General features: G+C 42.1%; 1 protein-coding gene across 1 annotated transcript; it reads right to left on the minus strand.

Moving 5' to 3' along the window:
* Window positions 1-4,008: 4,008 nt before the first annotated feature.
* Window positions 4,009-16,336, minus strand: PIGA (phosphatidylinositol glycan anchor biosynthesis class A). Its single transcript, XM_029241251.1, has 6 exons — window positions 16,299-16,336; window positions 13,570-14,349; window positions 8,988-9,120; window positions 8,100-8,232; window positions 7,736-7,942; window positions 4,009-4,877 (listed from the first exon to the last, which is right to left on the minus strand). The coding sequence occupies exons 2-6, from the start codon at window positions 14,285-14,287 to the stop codon at window positions 4,611-4,613; spliced, it is 1,458 nt and encodes a 485-aa protein (XP_029097084.1). The 5' UTR covers window positions 14,288-14,349; window positions 16,299-16,336; the 3' UTR covers window positions 4,009-4,610.
* Between the last annotated feature and the right edge of the window lie 4,308 nt (window positions 16,337-20,644).

The raw sequence follows: 20,644 nt of genomic DNA on the forward strand, positions 1-20,644 counted from the left end.
AGGTTCTCGGTGAAGTACCCAAAGATTCTGTGAATCAGTACCTTCCCTCGCTGGACAATATTCTCTTGTAACCCTGATTCTTTGACATGCATCAGCTGGCCAATACCGGTAAAATTGATTTATGTGTAATTTTCCTCACCTGGGAAGAACAGATGAGGAAACTCTAGGTCTCCTGTTTCATTCTTGGCTATATTAGATTTTCTAAATTTCTACAACCTATTGGAAAAAACAAGCCCAAACAAAATTATAGGAGACAACTAAACCAATCTTATTTAATAAATGCTTCATGCAAAAATACGGGAGTTTCTCCTAGCACTCAGGCAAAATAGAATGACTCCCTATGTAAGAACCGCCTCCCTGTACTCTGTGAAAAGGGTAAGGCATGAGAATCAGCCTTGAGTCACAATATACAACATACCCATTTCTGTGTATCACCACGCCATCACGAGCTTGTGCGGTTTCCATTCTCAAGGACATATATTATATAAGGTTACTTTACCAAGCTTAGATTACCTGGTAGCGTGCCAGTGTATGAAAATACATCAACACAAGTATTTCAGTTCTTTTCATGTCTCTTTCTCCAATTGTTCTGTAAGAAGGTGATCGTTTACTCACGTCAGCCCAGTGGTGTATCTAGAATTACATAACACCATTCAATCTTGTTTTCGCCCTAATTTTCATTTAAAACCTCGCTGTTCTTTTTGTTTTACATACCAGAAAAGCTGGCCATGAGGGCTTCCCTGGTGGCGCAGTGGTTGAGAGTCCGCCTGCCGATGCAGGGGACACGGGTTCGTGCCCCGGTCTGGGAAGATCCCACATGCCGCGGAGCGGCTGGGCCCGTGAGCCATGGCCGCTGAGCCTGCGCGTCCGGAGCCTGTGCTCCGCAGCGGGAGAGGCCACAACAGTGAGAGGCCCCCGTACCGCAAAAAAAAAAAAAAAAAAAAAAAAAAAAAAAGCTGGCCATGAGAAGGTCGACTTTTGTACTCTTTCAGAGAGACCATCTTTAGCACGTTTGAGCACTACATTTGAGATGGACGTAAAAGGCTACTGAAGTAAGGAGTTAACTCATGGTATCTTTGAAGGAGGCGAAACCATCTAGAGCTCCAGGGTTTCTCAGCCTTGGCACTACCGGCATTTTGGGCCAGATCATTCTTTGGTGTGGGAGGCAGTCCAAAAGCATCATAGGATATTTAGCAGCATCCCACCTGATGCCAGTGCCCCACTCCTATCCAGTTGGAACAAACAGAAATGTCTCCAGGCACTGCCAGATGTCCCCCAGGGGGCAAAATCACCACTGCCACATCCAGTTGAGAATCACTGAGCCACAACCAAATATGAAGGATAAAGGAAAATCAACTCCCCAAAGTACTGTGAATACAAATCAAAATCTGTAGAGAACTTTAATTTTCAGAATTTCAGATTGTAAAAATCCAGCCATAGAATGATACAATTTAACATCTACCCAGATTCTTTTGGGAACGCAGAGAAGGATAAAGAGGACTTTAAAAATCCTTCACGAAACTAAACACAGACCTAGGATACCCTGACTGAGCCAAAAATGTTTTGGTGGTAGATAAATCAGAACATATCAACGTAGGGGACTGCTTTCCACTGCTTCCAACAAAGTGGGTTGGAGAAGCTGGGCATTGGGCTGCACCCCGCAGGCCTGCAAGCCCTATACTTGCCCAGCCTCAAGACTGAAGAGCCTAGAGTCAGTGACAGAGATATCAGTGGTTTAATAGATGGGGGATCTTACACATTTGAAGCAAGGTCCTGGAGCGACACCCCACGGCGTGCGGCAGACAGCAGCTGGCAGGATGGCGGGACATGGCAGGAGTCTTTGCTACCCAGGGAAGGGGCAGATTTACCAGTTATAGGGGAATTGACGTCAGGTGGGCTCATCTATTACCAGGGAAACCAGCAGAGGGGCACGCCCCTCACGGCCCCTTTGATAAGTTATCAGGTGGAGATGTTCTGATCTAAAGATTAGAATAATCACTAGCTCCGGTCAGGGCAGGTATGTAGCAAGGTCAGTCATGTGAGTGGGGTGTAGGTGAAGCAGGCACTGGTCCGGCAGGGGATGTACAGAGAGCATGAGAACAGCCATCTTGGGGGGCCTGATCATACACTGGGCTTCTGTAAATGAAGTCAAAATTCCAATTTCTCTTAAAATAGCTTGCAAGATATAATGCATAATTATGTAGCTCACATGCACAGTGCTGTACAGATGTATTCATTTGTCTCACGCAGTGCACTGAAAAACTCTAGTGCACTGAAAAACAAGAGTTTGGATTAGGAAACAAAGGCACAATTGAACTTGCTATTGCATGAGTAAAAGAGAGAATATTGTAGAAAGAAAAGATGACAGAGTAATTCATCAACTGAAGGATATTTCCTGTTTTTCTAACAGACTAAGCAAAACATCAAATTGCACTGAAAAAAAAAACATGGGAGGTAGGGGCTGGGGGCAGTGTTGCTCAACTAGTAAATAATATTCTGTTCTTCAAACAAGACAAACTCAAGAAAAATGTCAAAATGTCATTTTGGTCTTTATTTTTGGACATGTAGCATGTTTCCACAAATCAGTTTTACATGTGCTACTTTTTGGAACATCCAAAGAAATACAATATATTTTTCATAAATTCCTCATCACTGCAAGTTCACTTTCAAATAAATGTAAGTAGCAGGGCAGAACAATATGTTTCCACGTATTGACCAGTGCAACAATGACAGTTACAATTTAGGTATTCAGGAAGCCTGAAAATTAAGATTTACTAGAACAAGCAAATTTACTTCCATTTGCTAAAGGGGAAAAAAAAAGGAAAATATGCAAATTACATGTTTCATGCAAGAACTTTAAATCCTATTTCCATCTGAACTAAATGGCAATTTAATAGACAATTCTAAAAAAAAAAGCTAAGAAACAAAAATAACATACAAGAAAAAACAGCAGTATGCCTTTAAAAATTGCTGAACAGAATAAATTAAACCAAATGTTACAGTTTCTTGCTTTATCATGAATATTGGCACTGTTTATTTCATATTTATATAAGTCAGTTTCTACGCATAAAAATGCCAGTAAGATTTAATGGTTTGGGTCAGTCTGTTTTTCTTTAACAGAAGAACCCCTAACTTCTAGATTTTAAAAACTGCACTCTTGCATTTGTGTTTTAGTACAAAACACAAATATATTTCTTATGTATCACTGGCAACCAATTAGTAGGTATGTTAAGATACTTTTTCAAAAGAAGTTCTGTGAATGTTGTCATTAAAAAAAAAATCCTGTACAGAATCGCAATGCTGCCAGCATCTAACTAGCGCGCCCCCAGTGCCTCATTCTTGTGACTTCACAGTCCTGAATCACAAAAACTTATTCTAAGGAGTTCAAAGAATTAATAAGACACACCATGTGGATAACTGGGGGTTTAAAAACCCATGGCTATGGGCCACAACGATTACAGTTAACAACATCCATCCACAAAGAGACTGTGTTCCTAAAATCTTCACACTCAATTGGCTATAAACAAAACATTCTGGGGTCAAGACTTCTGCACACTGACAATACTTATCAGGCATCAGCTAGGCCACAAGTGAAGGGAAGTGACTTCTATCAAAGGGACAGGGTAGCAGCTGATTTTGAGATGGCACACCTCGTACACTGCGCTCGGAAAACAAGAAGGCATTGACAGAGGACTAAATTATGCACTGAGAGATGTGGAGGGTTTCTCTGCACTATCATCAACAGTGGTATCGGTCCCTAGTATTTAAAAAGCATAAAGTATTTTCATACACACAAGCGAAGATGAAGGCTCGACCTAGGAGAATGCATCCAATAGGATCAAAGAAGAAATGAGAGTACGCGGCGATTTTTTCCCGGCATTAAAAGCGTGAGCATTTTCGGCATGGCGGATATCTTACCACTCCATGTCAAACCTGACTATGACGAAGTGAGCCATCTGACTGATCAACAAAGAGCGAATGCGCCCCCCCCACCCCCCCACCCCCGGTCCTTACCGCAGGAAGCATCTAGGTCAACGTTCTATGCCTGGTAGGTGCTTAAAACATGCTGGTCGCTGACAGCCCATTTTACTCAAGAAACCTGCTGATTATATGGAACACTTACTGAGCATACCCAATAAAAGTTTAAGAACACGACTTAAGTGTCTAATAAATGTAGTATGAACACAACTTAAAACAGTTCACAGAGTTGTTGTACTTCCCTAAAGAAAACTTGTAAACATCTGGTGAATGTCTAATTAATGGTAGAACATTTAAAATTGGCCAAAAAATGCCCAGAAAACGTTTGGCCCTTCAGCACCCAAAGCTCCCAAAATATAACGTTAAAACATCTCTGCTAGAGGGATTTCAGTAGTCTGAAAAATTGCATACCTGAGTGGCTTCAATGTTCTCTCCTAAATTTTAAATAAGTGCAAGGAGTTTCTACACTCAGGAATTGCATAAGTGTTTATCTTTCCTCAAAATAAAACACGGAATGATAAAGAGGTAGCATAACTTACTATCAACTTTAAAAAGAAAAAAAGCAAGGTTATTTTCAATAGTCTTAATAGAACTATTACAAGTGTTTCAAATCTCACAATCCAGGCTTTCTTCTACCTGGTTTCAGGTACCTCATTGTTCTCGTCCACCTTTTTCCTGTAAGGATACTGATGAGTCCAGGCACCCTTTGGCCCTGTGGCATCTACTGCAACATCGATGATAGAATCTGGAGTCACCCATCTCAGGAAAATGAGGAAGAAAAAGCTGAATACAGCCAACAAAGCAAAAATGCAGCCTGTCAAGGGGCCACACTGAGAGATGAGTCTGTCCAGTCGTTTGTCCATCGATAACACAGCTTCTCCTGCCACTTGGTCGTACACCTGGCGGGAGAGAGCCGAGAATGAGCACCATGAGCCACAATAAACAACGACCTGCACAGACCAGGAGTGCTTTAGAGATGTCAACAGAAGGCGCGTACATTTCACTGTTGCTACAGAAATGATGTGACGAATGATACTGATTGCACTACGTATTGCCATTTGAGACAACACTTATGGAGTGCCTATTCTGGACGAAACACTGGGGTATGTATACCCTGTGGTACAAAGATGAATCTACCACGGCTCCTGTCCCCTAGGGGATCCCCATCAATATTTAACCAACTATGAGAATTCCAAAGTCCTGAGACGCTGGAGCGGCTTTGCGGGCGACCTGTCGAGGCCATATTTACTTCAGCAGTGACTCCCCAAGCAGGGAGGAAGGACTGGCCCTTTAAGGTTCCTTGACTCAACTACCATCAGAGAGTTACAATCTAGTGTGCTTCTGGGTACAGAGAGGCTCCTCTTTCCACAGCCAAGTGACGCCGTGTTGCTGAGCACAAACGAGGAGAATATACAGAGACATTTCACGGATTCCAAGTAAAAGGAGCAGAAAGAGATGGGGGAAATTTTGGTAGATGGTATAGGTCAAACAAAATAAAGTTTATTGCTGAGCATTGGTAGTAGGTGGCTTGCTTTTTTAAAGTATTGCTAAGCACTAAACTCTGAAATATTAAAGAAAAAAACAAAGGTCCTTGAATATACTTATTTCAAACACATAAAATGGGCCGGCATGCACGTTTTTTAACTGCATTTGAGCATTACCTGTGGTCACTCTCACGTTATCAGACCTGTAAACCATCTCCTTTTGAACTCAAGAAAGTTCTGACGTGCAGAGCAAGTTCTAAAGGTCAACGGCCTCTGAAAGGTACGGGCTGTTTTCATCTAGCTCCTCTACCCCGAGGACATTTGGAATACACTGTAGTCAGAATTATATCGAGCGTTATGCTGAGACTGGCAAATTATAAATGAAAAAGTATGTTTCCAGCATGAATGCTGATTTAATTTCTTGATCAATTTTTCTAAATAGCAGTTAAACTAAGGAGTTGAAAGGGATCAAACATCCTGTGTGGAACAGGTAGAATTAAAAGAGCAACTACAAACTCACCCGTATGTCCACCTTTATTTCTAAGTCAGTCAATTCATGATCTCAAGTGACAAAATAACAATTTGCTACTATGGAGAGGATGACAGGGAGGACAATCCATGAGGGACAAGGATTAACGTCTTTTTTGGAATGTATACTATAAGTTGCCAGAGTGTAAAACCGAAAACAATACAGACGTCCTACTATTACTTTAAGCCTAAATAAAAGAGAATTCGTGGTTTTTAAAAAAACCCTAATGCGCTCCTTTAACACAAGCTGACAAACTGTCACCGTAGTTCTTTGCCCCAAACTTGTTATGTACAACAGCGCAAACTTCTGAGATTTACACGACATTGATCAAGAAGGTAAAGGCACAATTACAGAGATGTGGTCCTCAATCAGGGTGGGTTTCACTGAAAAAACCTGCCTAACCAAATATGCCTGCCCACCATTCCCATATCCCCTCTGCTCCTAAAGGGTCACTTTAGAATCCAGCAGTGGGCACAGGAAGATGAACCGGACAGAGCCCGAAAAGGCTCCCGGGGCGATTCTGCTACGCGCTCCCAGCAGGTAATCAGTGCTGCACCCCAACTTCCAAAGGAAAACAAGGGAATGTACTTAATTCATACGGGTGGCGCGATTGCAAAACTTCTAGAAAGTGGCTATCTCAGAGCTATTTCAGTCAAAACCGTTTGTTAGTTGAAACTTCTCATGTTTCAATGCAAACTGTGTATGATGATTTTTAGAGATAAAAAGAGTTTTGTTGCATTTCCATTCAAATCGGGGCTCACCTTACGTACGGGAATTTACAATTTAAACCAAGTAAGAAAGCCTTTCTGCTTACTCGGCTCCATCTTGCTTTCTACTTTGGGCTAGAAACTAGTTGCTCCACTGAATACAATGAGAGTACAAAGCACTACCTTCTCCACTCTCCCAACTGACTGTCTTTCTGGGTCACAATTTCTAAGAAGCACAGCGTTTCCATCCAGCTTGCTATGTGATAATAAGAGGCAGGAGGTAGACGAAGTCATGAGAGGTACTTAAACAAAGGGCACAACTGAGTAGAATAAATGAAGTCCTGACCTGGAAATAAGGAAGCATTTCCTACAACTGTACTCTCCCACCTAAGGGCATTAACCTATTTCCTGCACCTGTCCTTTTACCAATTTTCTACTGCTGCTTTTTATTTGTGATCCTATTGCCAACACTTGTCACGTGCTTTTTGAATTCTAACTTACTATGTTCTCAATCAGCCCAAAGATGCAAAAATCCCTCTCCTGTAGAAAAATCACAGCAGCTGGTAAAAGTGACACGGGAGTTTTAGGAAGCAGCCTGGATTAAATATTTGTAACTTATAAGTTGCCACAATCGGGCTAAGCAAAACCATATATTTTCTAATAGACCTATATGCTTTAGAATTATAAAGAGCCTCAAGAAAATGTCTAAGAGTAGATCTTAATATTAGTTTTGCCTCTAATTGTTGTGACTTCTAGAAAATTTTGTAACTCCTGCATGCCCAGTTTAATGAAAGGTCTAGATACTGCATTACTGCTATTTTCAGATGTCAAATGCAATGATTTGACTAGAAACTTAGCCTAACATATACCAGAAGTAATACAGAATTCACTTCTTTTCATTTGGAAGAGACTTCATAAACTTAAGCAACAGAGCAGAAATGGTAAACCTATATAAAAGCAGCAAGTGTGTACGTGAAACATCAAGTAAGAATTCAAGACACAATCTTCAAATACCCTTCTCTTAGCATGTGACATACTTTTTCAGTTCTCTCCGCAACATTCCTCCAGGTGTAGAAAGTCTTTACGATGTTGTGGATATTTTCTGGAGGCGGCAATGCTCCCGACTTCAGTTGGGAAACAGCTTTTTCCAATCCCTCACACAAAGATTTTACAGAAGGCTCACATAAAATGATAAGATTTTCTGGAAGTACTTCAGGAATTCCACCAACCCTGGTACTTACAACCTTAAAAAGGAAAAAAGAACATGTGATCCTCCATAATTCATCTCTCAGGAAAATAAACAATACCAATTTAAAAAAATATTACAGACTGCATCTGATTATTTTTCAAAATACAGATACAGAGACCCCAACGACGTAATAAGCCCTCAAAGCTTTTTACCTGTAAACCACAACTGGCTGCTTCCACAATTGCCATGCAGAATGCTTCAGTAAGGGAAGTATTAAGAAAAATATGTCCTTGAACTAAGACATTTCTGACATCTTTGTGTTCTAAGGCTCCCAAGAGACGCACTCTGATTTTTGAAACGAGAGAAAAAAGAGGGGAGTAAAAATCATGCTACAAAAGAAATACCATTTATAAGCCAAGTGTGCTACTCATATTATACTTAGAATCTTACTGCTTCTAATGTTTTCCATCTCAAAAGATTAATATCATCCAACTCTGATCTAAAAGAAAGTCATATAAAGCTGTTTGGTTAAAGCTTGTACAGCTAACATATTTCTAACTTTTGTCACACATCAAATTTCATCTTCTCCAAAATCAGTCTGCATTCAATGAAAATGTTAATACACTTTGATGAGTAAATGTTAAAGTGTCGTTTCTAAACAGGAAAATGTTCCTTTTAAATTGATGCTTCACATGCACACAGCTCACGAGTTAACTAAGTTACCGAGGAAGAGAAATGTTCGAATCTGTACACGCAGAGCAATTTACGTGATTTGGGCCGTGCTATTTAAATCACAACTCAGTATGGCTTGAGAATCTGCAAACATTTCCAATCAAATAGCTGTTTTTTTGTGCATTCTCGGGTGCCCCAACCAGTGCCCCCTAAAGTCAAATAATGTTGGGCTAACAGAAAAAATAAAATTATGAATTCCTTAACTAGGGTTCCCCATTTTATATAATTTTTCTTAAATAGGCCTTGCATTACATTCTCATGTCAAGTACATGTAGGAGAAGCAGCCCACTTAATGCAGGCATGTAGCCAAAACCAATTTTAGGTAACTGATATTTTCTCACCCAAGACAATATGGAATCCATCAATACCTGTCATGGAGCTGGTATCTTTCCCGTACTTCTTCCAAAATGACTCTCTTTGGTCCCTCTCCTCCAATTATGAAATTTAAATTGGGATATTTCTGACAGAGTTCAGGTATTATACCACTAAGCAAATCGGTCCCTGAAAACATCAAGTTGAATGTTTGAGTTATCAATAATTAACCTTAACAAAAATTTTATCAGAACTTCTGAGAATCCACTCACTTTGAAAAGTAATATTAGCTATGCCTCCCTTACTTAAGGGGAGAAACAAATTCTCTTAAACCTTTCCTGGAATGGTGGAATCGTTCAAACTGCCAGGGGTCCCCCAAGAGTTCTTGAGGATATATACACTGACACCCATGGGTACCTTCCACACACCCAGTTCGTGGACTATTCTGTTCCGTTTCAACATTGTGTTCTAGGTTATTCACCTGTGTTTACACACCTACTGCTAAAAAATGGCATTTGAGGTAGCTTACATTTCAGTTACAACTTTCTGCAGAGCAGAAGAGTTGACTGGAGATCTGGGTCTTGACCCAGCCTTTTTATGAGCAAACTCTGATAATGGGACTTTCCTGATAAGAGAAAATGAACAGACCGACGTACCTGAAGTCCAAGGTCTCTTTCACCTACAAAATTCTACCAGCGTTATGATTCTACTTCCTACTATAGGAAAGGGCCAAGCAGCAAAACATGACTGCTGCCTCCATTGTGTTGAGAATGCAGTTTGTACAGAGGACTTTGCAGCGAACACTAGGGTATTAGCAAAATTTGTAAGAGTCCATCCAAATCTGCTACAGCCCACTTCCCCCGAATGACAGTGAATGAAGGTGGCAGGACTTCCACTGCCGGATCATTACAGTCTGCAGAACAAAAGGGTGCATCTTGGTCCTTTTTTTTTCTTTTTAATGAAACTTTCTTATAATATGTAAATACAACCTTAGGTAATATAAAGCAGCAAAATAAATCATGCCCTACTAGTCTGAAAGTAGCAATCCAAAGTGACAGTAGTGTTGATGGTTAAGAATTTAGCTCATTAACAAGTACAAATCATACACATTCAAAAGTAAATGTAAAATAAGCCAGTTAAAGAAATGCATACACATACATACACAAGAACTGCACTTCTTCTATCAATCTTCCCAAATACAGGCAGATCAATTATTAAAAAGATGGTAGGAGAAATAATATATATAGGGTCATTTTTATTAAATAATTCCAAGTAGGATTTATTACGTAAACTCCGCTAGTATTTTCAAAATATGACTGCATTAGCAAACATAAATTCACGTGGCTTTTTTTTGTTGTTTTTGCGGTACGCGGGCCTCTCACTGTTGTGGCCTCTCCCGTTGCTGAGCACAGGCTCCGGACGCGCAGGCTCAGCGGCCATGGCTCACGGGCCCAGCCGCTCCGCGGCATGTGGGATCTTCCCGGACTGGGGCACGAACCCGTGTCCCCTGCACCGGCAGGCGAATTCTCAAGCACTGCGCCACCAGGGAAGCCCCACATGTGGCTTTTCTGAATTATGAAAGCTTCTCATTAAAATCTTACCTATCTTTGTTTCAAGTTTATTACCAAGTCCATCAACTGGATTTTTAGATAAACCAGAAGGTGTCTTAATGACTTCTAACAAGTAACCTCGTATAATTGTTTCCTTCCCCTCCCTCCTTGCCCTCTCTCCCTTCTAATACAAAGGTTAAGAATCCATTCTTTAAATGAAAAAAACCCAAAACCCCACATATGGAGCAATAATCATAATTAGTAACAATAGCTACAATTACTGAGGGCTTACTATACCAGGCGGTGGGCTTTAAATGCATTGTTGTTTAATTCTGACAAGTACTTTAAAAGAAACGGAAACGATTAATATTATCAACGATCTATATTATTATTCTAAGAATAAAGGTTTTTTTCTCCCCATAATAAGAAATGTTCTGGTGCCTCTAGCAAGCGTCCAACACAATGAAACGTACCAAAGGACTTTCAATTGCCATATTCTCACAAAATGGACAAGAAAAGCTCTGATCTGAAGTGCTTCTAAAGCGCTTCTAAAGCACAGTCTAATAGAATCTTCTGAATCTATACCTAGGATAATGGTGGCTGGGCTGAGGGTGGAGGGAACAGGAGACCTTAACTGCAGAAGAGCTCAACTCAGGCTTGTCATCTCTGTTACTTACTGTGTAACCTGGGTGAGTTACTTACCCCCTCTGAGACTCAGTTTCTTTGTCTGTTACATGCAGATAACATCTACCCTACAGTTGCTGGGAGGGTCAAGTTAGGTACTGTACCATGTACAGGCTTTATCAACTGCAGAATATAAATGTAAGTCATCATTAGCACTAGAGCAGAAGTGGGGCATGTCTGCACATGCACGTGAGCGCTGCTAAACCCTGCCTGAGAGCAAAACAGGCTCAATGGAAGAGGGAAGAGGCCAGGGATCCTGGGTAATAGGACTTCTGATTTATTCTCTCTTACTTAATATGTTCCAGTGGCCTTTGATATCTGGTCCAAATGAACACCTCCTAAAGAAATTAATTTATTAATAATTAATGGACCATTAATACAACTACTCACTTTTGAACTACAGACGTGGCCATTCCTTCTCAGAATATTACTTTTTGCACAGTGCCTGACATACGGAAAGGGTTTGATAAATATTTGTTAAATGAACTGAGAACAGGAAAGGCTGTACCTTCACTCTTTGGTGGTTAGCTCAGCTGGTTAAAATACCATAGTTAGTGAAGTAAAGGTAACAGGTTCAATCTCTGAACAGGTAAGTTAATTTTGCTCTGATCCTTGACCATGCACGCATCATATGCTTTCTCAGCTAGCTATCTCACAAAGGTATATTATTTGGTGAAAAAACAAAATAGGCACATTTCTTAAGTTACAACAAACACATTACCAATATCCCAAGAGGGCTTCAGAACACAGAATGCTGCTCCATTCACATCTTCTTCAAGTAAGGAATGGAAGCATTTCATTGCCTTCACCCCCAAAAACGCAGTTCAGTAGAAGTTTTCTCACCAACCTCCGCTTAGTGGATCACTGCATGGACCAAGGCTCTCCATTCCAAAGGTAAAACATCGTGGCCAAGGCCCACATCTGGATTTTAGGCCACTCCCTAGTACACTGGGACACTTCTGATCCCACCGCTGAGCTTCATGCTTACCAAGAATCAGCTGCATTTGTCCACAAATCTGTCTGATGCCTATTTTATTATACTTGTTACAGTATTTAAATAGCACAAAAATGGACAAAATGAGTTTCTGTGAAACTAAGCTGAACGGTTTGAAAAATTCAATAAAGACACAGTAAAAAAAAACCTTGTCAGATTAGGGGATATCCTGAACCACTGTATAAGGTCAAAAACAAATGAAAAATCCAGAAGTACATGACTTCATGTGCCTTTAGAGGTTCTCACCACATTTAAGAGACCCAAACTGGCAACTGTAAGTTATGCTTTTTAAAGGTGACTGTGCAAGAAAGATGACGCAGCTCAAATCAGTGGACCAGTACTCTTAAGCCTGCAGGCCTAAACCAAATTATTGGTGATTCAGTGCATGGTAATAATATTTTGAGTAAATTAAAATATTTTAAAGGGGGGGGTTTACATATTATCTTTTTAACAATTCCCCACTTTTAGTGACAATTTTGATTGCTGGACAGGTTTTCAAATACCATCCAGAAAACCATTTATGTTTTGAATAACTGGACTGCTTCAGACTTTTAGTCAGCAAGGCTCTACAAATTCTACTGTGGCATCCATAAAGTGCTGCAGAGGCACTAAAACAATCCTCCTTGTGCACAGCAGACACATACCGAGTACAAATTGGGCTAAGTACTGTACAGGAACCATCACTGAACCTCACAAGATTACCAATGTTGCCCAAATCACACAAAAGAAAAAAATTGAGACTCGGAGATGTCAAGTAGCTTGTCTTCGATCACACAGGAGGATGGAGCCAGGATCAGACTCTGGGCTATCTGACCCCCCTTTAGCACTTACGTGCCAATTCATTATTAACGTCTTATCTACGATTAAAGGAAATAAGCAAGCTACAAAACAGTAACGTGCAGAACAAGCTCACTGACTTTGAGTGTATGCATAAAAACGACAGGAAAGCTATAAATCAAACGTTCATTAGGGTCCTCCCTGAATAATACAGTTACAGCTGATTTTAGTTTTCACCCTTGCGATTTTCTTAGTTTTCAAAATATGTGCAATGAAAAGAAAGGGTTATGTGATGGTCTGGGCCCTGCACTTGCTACTGCATGTGTACGGAAATTTTTAAAAGACCTGACCTGTTAAACAACATCAGGTTATTGTTTTTCCTTTTAAATAACTACGAAAACATCGTGGGGGGGGGGCTGGGGCTGGGGATAGCATTTACCACTGTTCCAGAAATTTCTCCTTTAAGATGTATAAAACATTATTAGACCCTTCTTTGCTGTATTTAACGCAGAAGTTGTTATAAAACCATAAAACAAAACAAAAAGCCCAACAATCATTATAACACAAATATTCAACAGCTTTCTACAAGGAAAAAAAGGCTGTGCAGTGCATTTGTAGCTATCATTTCATTACCTTTTCTGTAAACAAGTCTGCTGACAACAACAACAGTTATTACACTATCATGCCTTCTAAATGGGTCTGGAGTGAAGTCAGTAGGATCTACAGCATTAGGAATGACGGACACTATTTCAGGATTCAGTGCTGCTCTTAGCACAGTGTTTTCCTTACTAGTGTAAGAGACACAAATTATGTGGTTTGTGTCACAAAGAGACACAGTTAGAAGCTTGTTTGTAAGCACCGAGCTGACATCAGCAAATCCAAAAAGGGAATGGTCCGTGAAGACTGTCTGGAGGCCCATTGTCTTGGCGTGGAAGAGGGCATCATGGGCCATGGCAGAAAAGGAACTATGTGAATGGATTATCGTGACTCTCTCCCGAACAAATATGTACCTGAGCAATGGCAGACTGTGAAAGAGGGTCGTGGCTGTAGATTGGTTGTACATGACTTTCAGAGGCAAGTAATAGACTTTGAGGCCATTAGTGAGGTAACGGATGCCTTTGCGATTTCCATAAGCATGGGTGACAATTATGACCTTGTGCCCTCTTTCAATCAGGCACTGAGAGAGCTGGTAAATGTGGCCTTCCACGCCTCCCATATTTGGGTAGAAAAAGTCCGACACCATGCATATATTATGGGTACAGGTTCTACACGTGGAAAGACGTCCAGGGCTGACATGGGAGAGTGAAGCTGAGGGACGCTGGCCATGCCCACCTCCTCCTCTACAGGCCATGCTGAGATGGTTTAGGCATTAGTCCTTAGAGCAACCCAGTTAAGATATGTGTCCTCTAGTACCTGAAAGAGAGAGTAAACAAGGATCTAAGCTCAGAGACAAAATACATTCCACACTCCAAATCCAGACATAAATATTCTTTTAATGTTAATCTGTTAGCTTTTCCCCTAGAAATAAAACAAAGCGTATGATGAATTCATGCATTTGACAGCATTTACTTGCTTAGTACTTACTGTGTGTCATACAACAAAACTAGACTCTGCATGTCCTTATATCTTAATTTTGCTCTAAAAATACCGTTACACATAATCTTAAATAATGTTTGTTACACCAAAGTATAGAATACTTTGCCAGGTTAACAAACCAGTTCATTCACATAATAAAACATACGGATCTTTACAGAAAAGGTTTGCTAACCCCACTTTAGAGCTTAGCCATTGACTCAATGAATCTCATCGAGTTCGCTAGTATTAAGTCTGTGGTTTACACTAAAATATACCTGGAGTGAGAACTGTCTTTTGAGAGCAGCTTTTTAAAGTGTCTGTAGCACATGCCACAGACCTTATTTTCTCCTTCCTTATTCAAGAATGGTGATAATCAAACTGTTCCCCTCATTTTCTTAAACTTTCAGTTATGTATATCTTCCCTCCATGAGTATCCCTCCCTTCAGTTTGGAATCGAAAGATAAAAACTAAACTAGAGACGGGCTGGATCTGGGGCCATTTTATACCTCTAAAGTAGGAAATGTTCAGCTCAGGGGTCCCCGAGAGCATCAGCGCAAAAATCATCAACTCAATATTCAGTATGATTACAGATTCTTAGACATTTAAAGCTAAAGAGAATCCTGGAAAGTGAGTGAAACTCCTTCTCAGCTTTACAAATGAGATTTCCATGCCTCCAGAAACTCAACTATACAACGGGAAGCCATCCTAAAGGTCTGAGTTTCTGATGTCACCGCAAACTCAGAAAATGCAAAGTAACAGCTTGTGCAAAGTCTATTCTCTCCAACAAAGTCATGTTTATTTTAAATATTGTCTCAGAAATACTCAATGAGTGTTTGTTGAGCTGAATTTGCTAACTACAATTCAATATTACCAAATCATAAGATTCTTCAAGTCTGTACTTCTAAGTGGCTTCACGAACATTTTCCTACTGTGGTTTGTCACCTAAACCCGAATTTCCAGTTCCATTCAATTTTAAAAGATGAATGATAACGAAAACAGTGAGTAAAGCACCAAATGAAATCATTTAAAGTTCTGTCATTAACCTGCAATGTTCTGTGAGAAATGTGCCTATCACGGTTATCACGCCTAACACTTTCATGGGGTAAAAGCTCAACAAAGGGCACAATCACAGAATCTTAAAATTTTAAAGTTGAAGAAAGGCTTGGAGATCTAGTGAATACCTCTCTCATTTTACGAATGAGAAACCAGACAAGTTGAGCGATCGGTCCAAGGTCCCCACCCAGCCACTTGAGCGGCAAATGCGAGATGGCCGTAAAGTCCACGGTCAACAAGTTCCTAGACAGTTATTATCAGCAGAGACTCCAGAGAAGCCTTAGGGTGACCCGGCGGGGGCTTGGGGTCAAAAGGACGGTGCTTCCACCCACCCGCCGAGCGCCGTTCCAGCTTCACTCGCTGAGGGGTCGCTGGGGAGCGCCAGGGCCAAGGAAGGGATGACCCCGCTCAGTCAGCGACCCCGGCGCAGTCAGGCGGGGTCTCGCCAGGCCCAAAGGGAGGAAAACGGCCAAAGAGCGAGCAGGAGGTCGAGGCCGGGAGTCCCAGAGCCGTTCGCCCCGCCCGCCTTAGCCGACGCGGAACCGGCTACAGCTCGGCGGCCCCAGCGCACCCTCAGCCCCACTCGACTCCGGAGACCCTCGACCCCGACCTCCGACCCTCAAGCCGGCTCGGCTTCGCCCCCTGCATCGTCGGCCACGCTCCCCCGAGGGCAGCTCAGTCCCATCTGGAAGCGGCAGGGAGTACCGGCGCGGGAAGCTCAGACACGCACTTACCAGCGAGTCCCATGGCCGCCAGTGTCCGGACCTCCCGCGGCTGCAGCCGGAGTCCCGCCCCGCTGCCCCGAAGCACCAATCAGGGGCGTCCGCGCCCGAGCGCCGCGCCCCCGGAACAGCCAATCACAAAGGGGCGCTGGGGTCACATGCAGGAGTGACGCTCAGTCCCCACCCTTCAGCGCGGGGTGTAACGTCAGCGGGCGCCTGCACAGTTGCCACTATGTTCCGGAAGACTTGTTTTCTCTGTATTGAAAGCACTAATCCTCTGTTTAACCTTTTATATGAATTCTGAATATTGAGATTCTCTAAAAATCGGCCTTGGTCTCTTGTTACACAAACAGCCCACCAGGACCCTTCGACGGGGTAAAGCCAGTACTCCCAGCGTGCCTCGCGGCGACTCTTTGGCGCTCCTGGGAGTTGTAGTCCCGTGGCCTTCGGAGGCGAATCCGAACTTAGAAAACTCACTCCCAGGATGCACCGCACTTCTAAACGCGGGTCTTGCGGACCGTCGGGTGGGTTCGCGCCTTGGTTGTCTAGGTACAGCGTCTCTTTTCTGGAAGCTTGTTCTCTGGCTTCCAATTGGAGAGACTTTTGGCTGGGAAGGCTACAGAAAGCTGGGGTCATGGTGGGGTTTTGTTTGTTATTTATTATCTGTGCCACAGCAGACCTGCCAGTTTCTTACCACTCTGGTAGGATTGCTTGATGTAGTAAATAAAATACACAAATAAAAAGTCAAGTCAAAGTTTTTAGTAATTTGAATTTCAAATAAACAAATATTTTTTAATATAAGTGTGTCCCAAATATTGGGGCCTTTACTAAAAAAATATTCGTTGTTTATCTGAAATTCAGATTTAACTGGGCATGTTTCATTCTACCTGGCAACCCTCCACTCTGGAGGAAAAAAACCTGAGGTCTGACCTGAAATATCAACTCCCATTCAAACTGGTTCAGCTGGCTATGGTGGTGCTTGGCCAAGAGGCTAATGAATCACTGGAAGTGGTCTGATGGTCATCCAGCCCTCACAGTGGGTACACAGGGTTCCCCAGCCGAGCAAATGCCTTCCTGAGCGCCATCACCACCGTCGTTGCCAGCACCCATCTTAAGCCTGTAGAAAGCCTGTTCATCCCTGAAGATTTCGGCTCGTTTCTGATGCCCTACCCAAACTTCCAGAGAGAATTAAATCCTCCCTCTTTTGTATTTTGACAGCACTTTGGCCATATGCTGGTATAGCATTTATCAGGTGATATTCAATTTGTTTGCCTGTTCCCCCTCACACCCACTCCCCCGCCTTCTTCCTCAACCTGATCCTTGGAGACTTGTGTTTTCTTGGGATCTCACATGGACTGCTTTCTGAAAATTGGCATTTGTATTTGCTTGTTAAATGTCTGCCTTCCCAGCCAGGGAGTAAGCAGAAGCGGGGTCTGTTCCTGGTACTAGACACTGAATACGTTTTAGCTGTATTAATGCCTGTGCTCCGCAACGGGAGAGGCCACAACAGTGAGAGGCCCATGTACCACCAAAAAAATAATAATAATAAAATAAAACTAGATATCACCTTCCCTTGAAATTCAACTCTTTGCAAATTCATACGTAAATTAGCTCTTGGATAATTTTGGAGTGGGAAGGCAATGAATTTGTATGGAGAACCCACTATCTATATATATACAAGGCACAAGGCAGGGAAAAACTGGCATGAGCTTTACCAGCAAGGAAACAAGGCAAAGTTAAGGCATATGTAAATATCTATGATAAAAGGTAGGAAGCGATAAATGTCACAAAAGAAATACAAGAAAAATACTGGGAGTTCAGAGGGAAAGAGTATTTCTGGCTGCCAGCATTTAGCTCCTGGAAGTAAAGAGTGCTCATGCAACTGCTGGGAGCAAGATTATTCCAAGAACAACGTGACCGGGGTACAGAGACAGATGCTGACTGTCCAGTGAATGCTGTTGTGCAATTTCACAGCGGGAGAGAAGGGGAAGGGTTCAGATAGGAGAAGGGCGGTATTTCCAAGGAAGGTTGGAGAAAACTGATAGAGGATCTTACTATGGAAAATGGATTTGATGCTGAGCCGGACTTCCAGCCAAGATGACATTTTCATTTAATATTTTGAGATTCCTCTCTTCTCATTGTGCTTCAAAAAGAAAAACAAGAGACATAAATGAGAAAATTCATGTTATAGCTGTGATTAAGATCCTAAATATTTCCATGTATCAGAAACAGAACCAAAGTGCAAAACGGTGATCAGAACCAAGCCACATAGGTCCTGTACTCTGTATGTGGAAGCAGGAAGACACTGACGAGGGTTGAGCTCTTGTAAAACAATAGAGACTAAAAGGTCTCCATGTGTGGCTAGAGACAGGAACCAACCCTGTGGGAGACTGTTACATGGTGGCCTTCAATGAACCATTTTCCTATGTTCACACCGTTGTCTAATCCCTTCCCACATCAACTCTAGGCTTGGCCACGTCACTCACTTGGCCAATGGGACATCAGTAAATGAGATACAGCAGAAGCTTAATACGTGCTTATGCACTGAGGCATGTCCTGTTGGAAGCTCTCCTCTTGAAAGCCAGTGGCTATGCTGTGAAGAAACTCAGGCAAGATACTGAATGATGAAAAGCCACCTGGAGAGAAGCCCTGGAGAATAAGAGTTTATCTTGGGCATTCCAGTGGCAGATGAGTTCCCATTCACTGGTCACAGAATCAATACTTCACTATTAACTAAATAATTATTTATTAGGCACCCACTACATGCAAGACATTGTTCCCACTCTGAGGATTATGAGTAAATTAGACAAAGTCCAGCTCTTTTTGAGCAAATGACCAAATCCATTAAGCTCACAATTTTCACCCAACTCTTCCTTTCCTTAAAAGTCTTAAAATGGATTATTTGTGTCATCTCCTTTATCAAGTATCTCAGGCAGTATTTTAATCTCATCCAACTCTGACCATTATACCATCCAATCTGTTTCCACCTCCAAAGGGTCTCCCACCACACTGCTGTAGTCACAGATTTACGATCTGTGCTGTACTATTAATGCATTTTCTGGCCTTGTGGCTTAGATAATCAGGGACATCATGCATCACTGGCATTTATTGTGTTTGCTTTAAGCTCTCGGGGCTTTCTCACATATTTTTATTTTGCAACACAATTTCGTGGGTTGAAAAATTGCAGCTCACGTTCCAAAGCTATTAGTATGACAAATATTCCTGTACGATGACCAGTGAACTCTAACAAGGCAATAGGCCAGTTCCGCCACCTCCACCCTAAGGACCCGCTCCATCCCAGCCGAGACCTAGCCTCAGGGAATCCAAGTCCAAGTCTCCTGGTGCTTAGAGATGGTTGGGGAGAAAACAGGGGGCCAGGTTTTGGAAGTGTAAAGCCGGATCTCGTATAGTTTTGTCCAGAATTCCCTATAACATCTCCATCTAAATGGCAATTGGGAAGCCAGAGCCACTAACTAAAATGTGGTTTGAGTTGGTTTTAGGGCAGATCCAGGAATCCAGTATAAGCCAAGAATTTTGCTCACAGTCATGCTTCTCTTTTGGCAGATAATCCCTTTAATATGTAAAGTACATTGTATTTTTCAAATTGTTTTCATTTATGGAGTGAAATGAACAACTCTGAGATACAGGGAGATGAGATTATCACTCATGCCTTTAGCAGGAGAGGAAACGAAGGCACCATAAGGTGGCTTGGCCTCATAATGCAATTAAGTGGCAGAGCCTGTCCTTCAACTCAAGTCTTTTCTCCTTGTCTGGGATTCGACCTCTCTTTTTAACCAATCAAGATGAGCAAAGTGACTCTAATTGAGCAGTGTCCCTTGGACCGTCTGCTGCCCCAGCTCTCAAGGGAACTTAACCAAATACTATTGAGAAGGAGAAAGTGGTAGAAACTGAATGAAGGGACAGAGCGAGAAGCTGAATGCTAATACATTTAAGAAACTAAGTTACCTGTGAGCCCTTTCAGAAGCCTGAGAATCAAACAGTACAACTAGAAGAAAGAAGGCCCATTGACATAAAGGTCATAAAGTGAGGACAAAAGGGACAGTGACAGGACAGGAGTGACTGGGCCAACACCAGTAAATGATGAGGCCATGGTAATGGCTGCACTGTGGGGACTGGTCCCAGGCAAGGTCAAGATCAGCTGTGTCCCCAGGGTAGGGGCTGAGAGCTAAGGCCAGGAAGGAAGCAGAGGGCCCAGAGCCACAGGCTCCGAGAGAACTTCAGCAAAGGATGGGAGAACTTGGGAACTGCTTAGGAACCCTGAGAGAGGAAGGGCAGGGATTTGGGACAGGATCCAACCATTCTACCACTCGGCTCTAGGAGAAACAATACAGTTTTTT

Source organism: Monodon monoceros, unplaced genomic scaffold, assembly GCF_005190385.1.
Source record: "Monodon monoceros isolate NGI ecotype Baffin Bay Population unplaced genomic scaffold, NGI_Narwhal_1 Super_Scaffold_22, whole genome shotgun sequence".
Classification (NCBI taxonomy): domain Eukaryota; kingdom Metazoa; phylum Chordata; class Mammalia; order Artiodactyla; family Monodontidae; genus Monodon; species Monodon monoceros.

What these genes read in the sequence shown, in the direction of transcription:
- PIGA (XM_029241251.1), bottom strand. Translation starts at nt 14,287, where the DNA reads ATGGCCTGTAGAGGAGGAGGTGGGCATGGCCAGCGTCCCTCAGCTTCA. An exon ending in AGATACCAGCTCCATGACAG is followed by an intron (nt 8,233 to 8,987) that starts GTATTGATGGAT and finishes TTCAAAAATCAG; the next exon opens with AGTGCGTCTCTTGGGAGCCT. An exon ending in TTGCGGAGAGAACTGAAAAA is followed by an intron (nt 4,878 to 7,735) that starts GTATGTCACATG and finishes CTCTCCCGCCAG; the next exon opens with GTGTACGACCAAGTGGCAGG.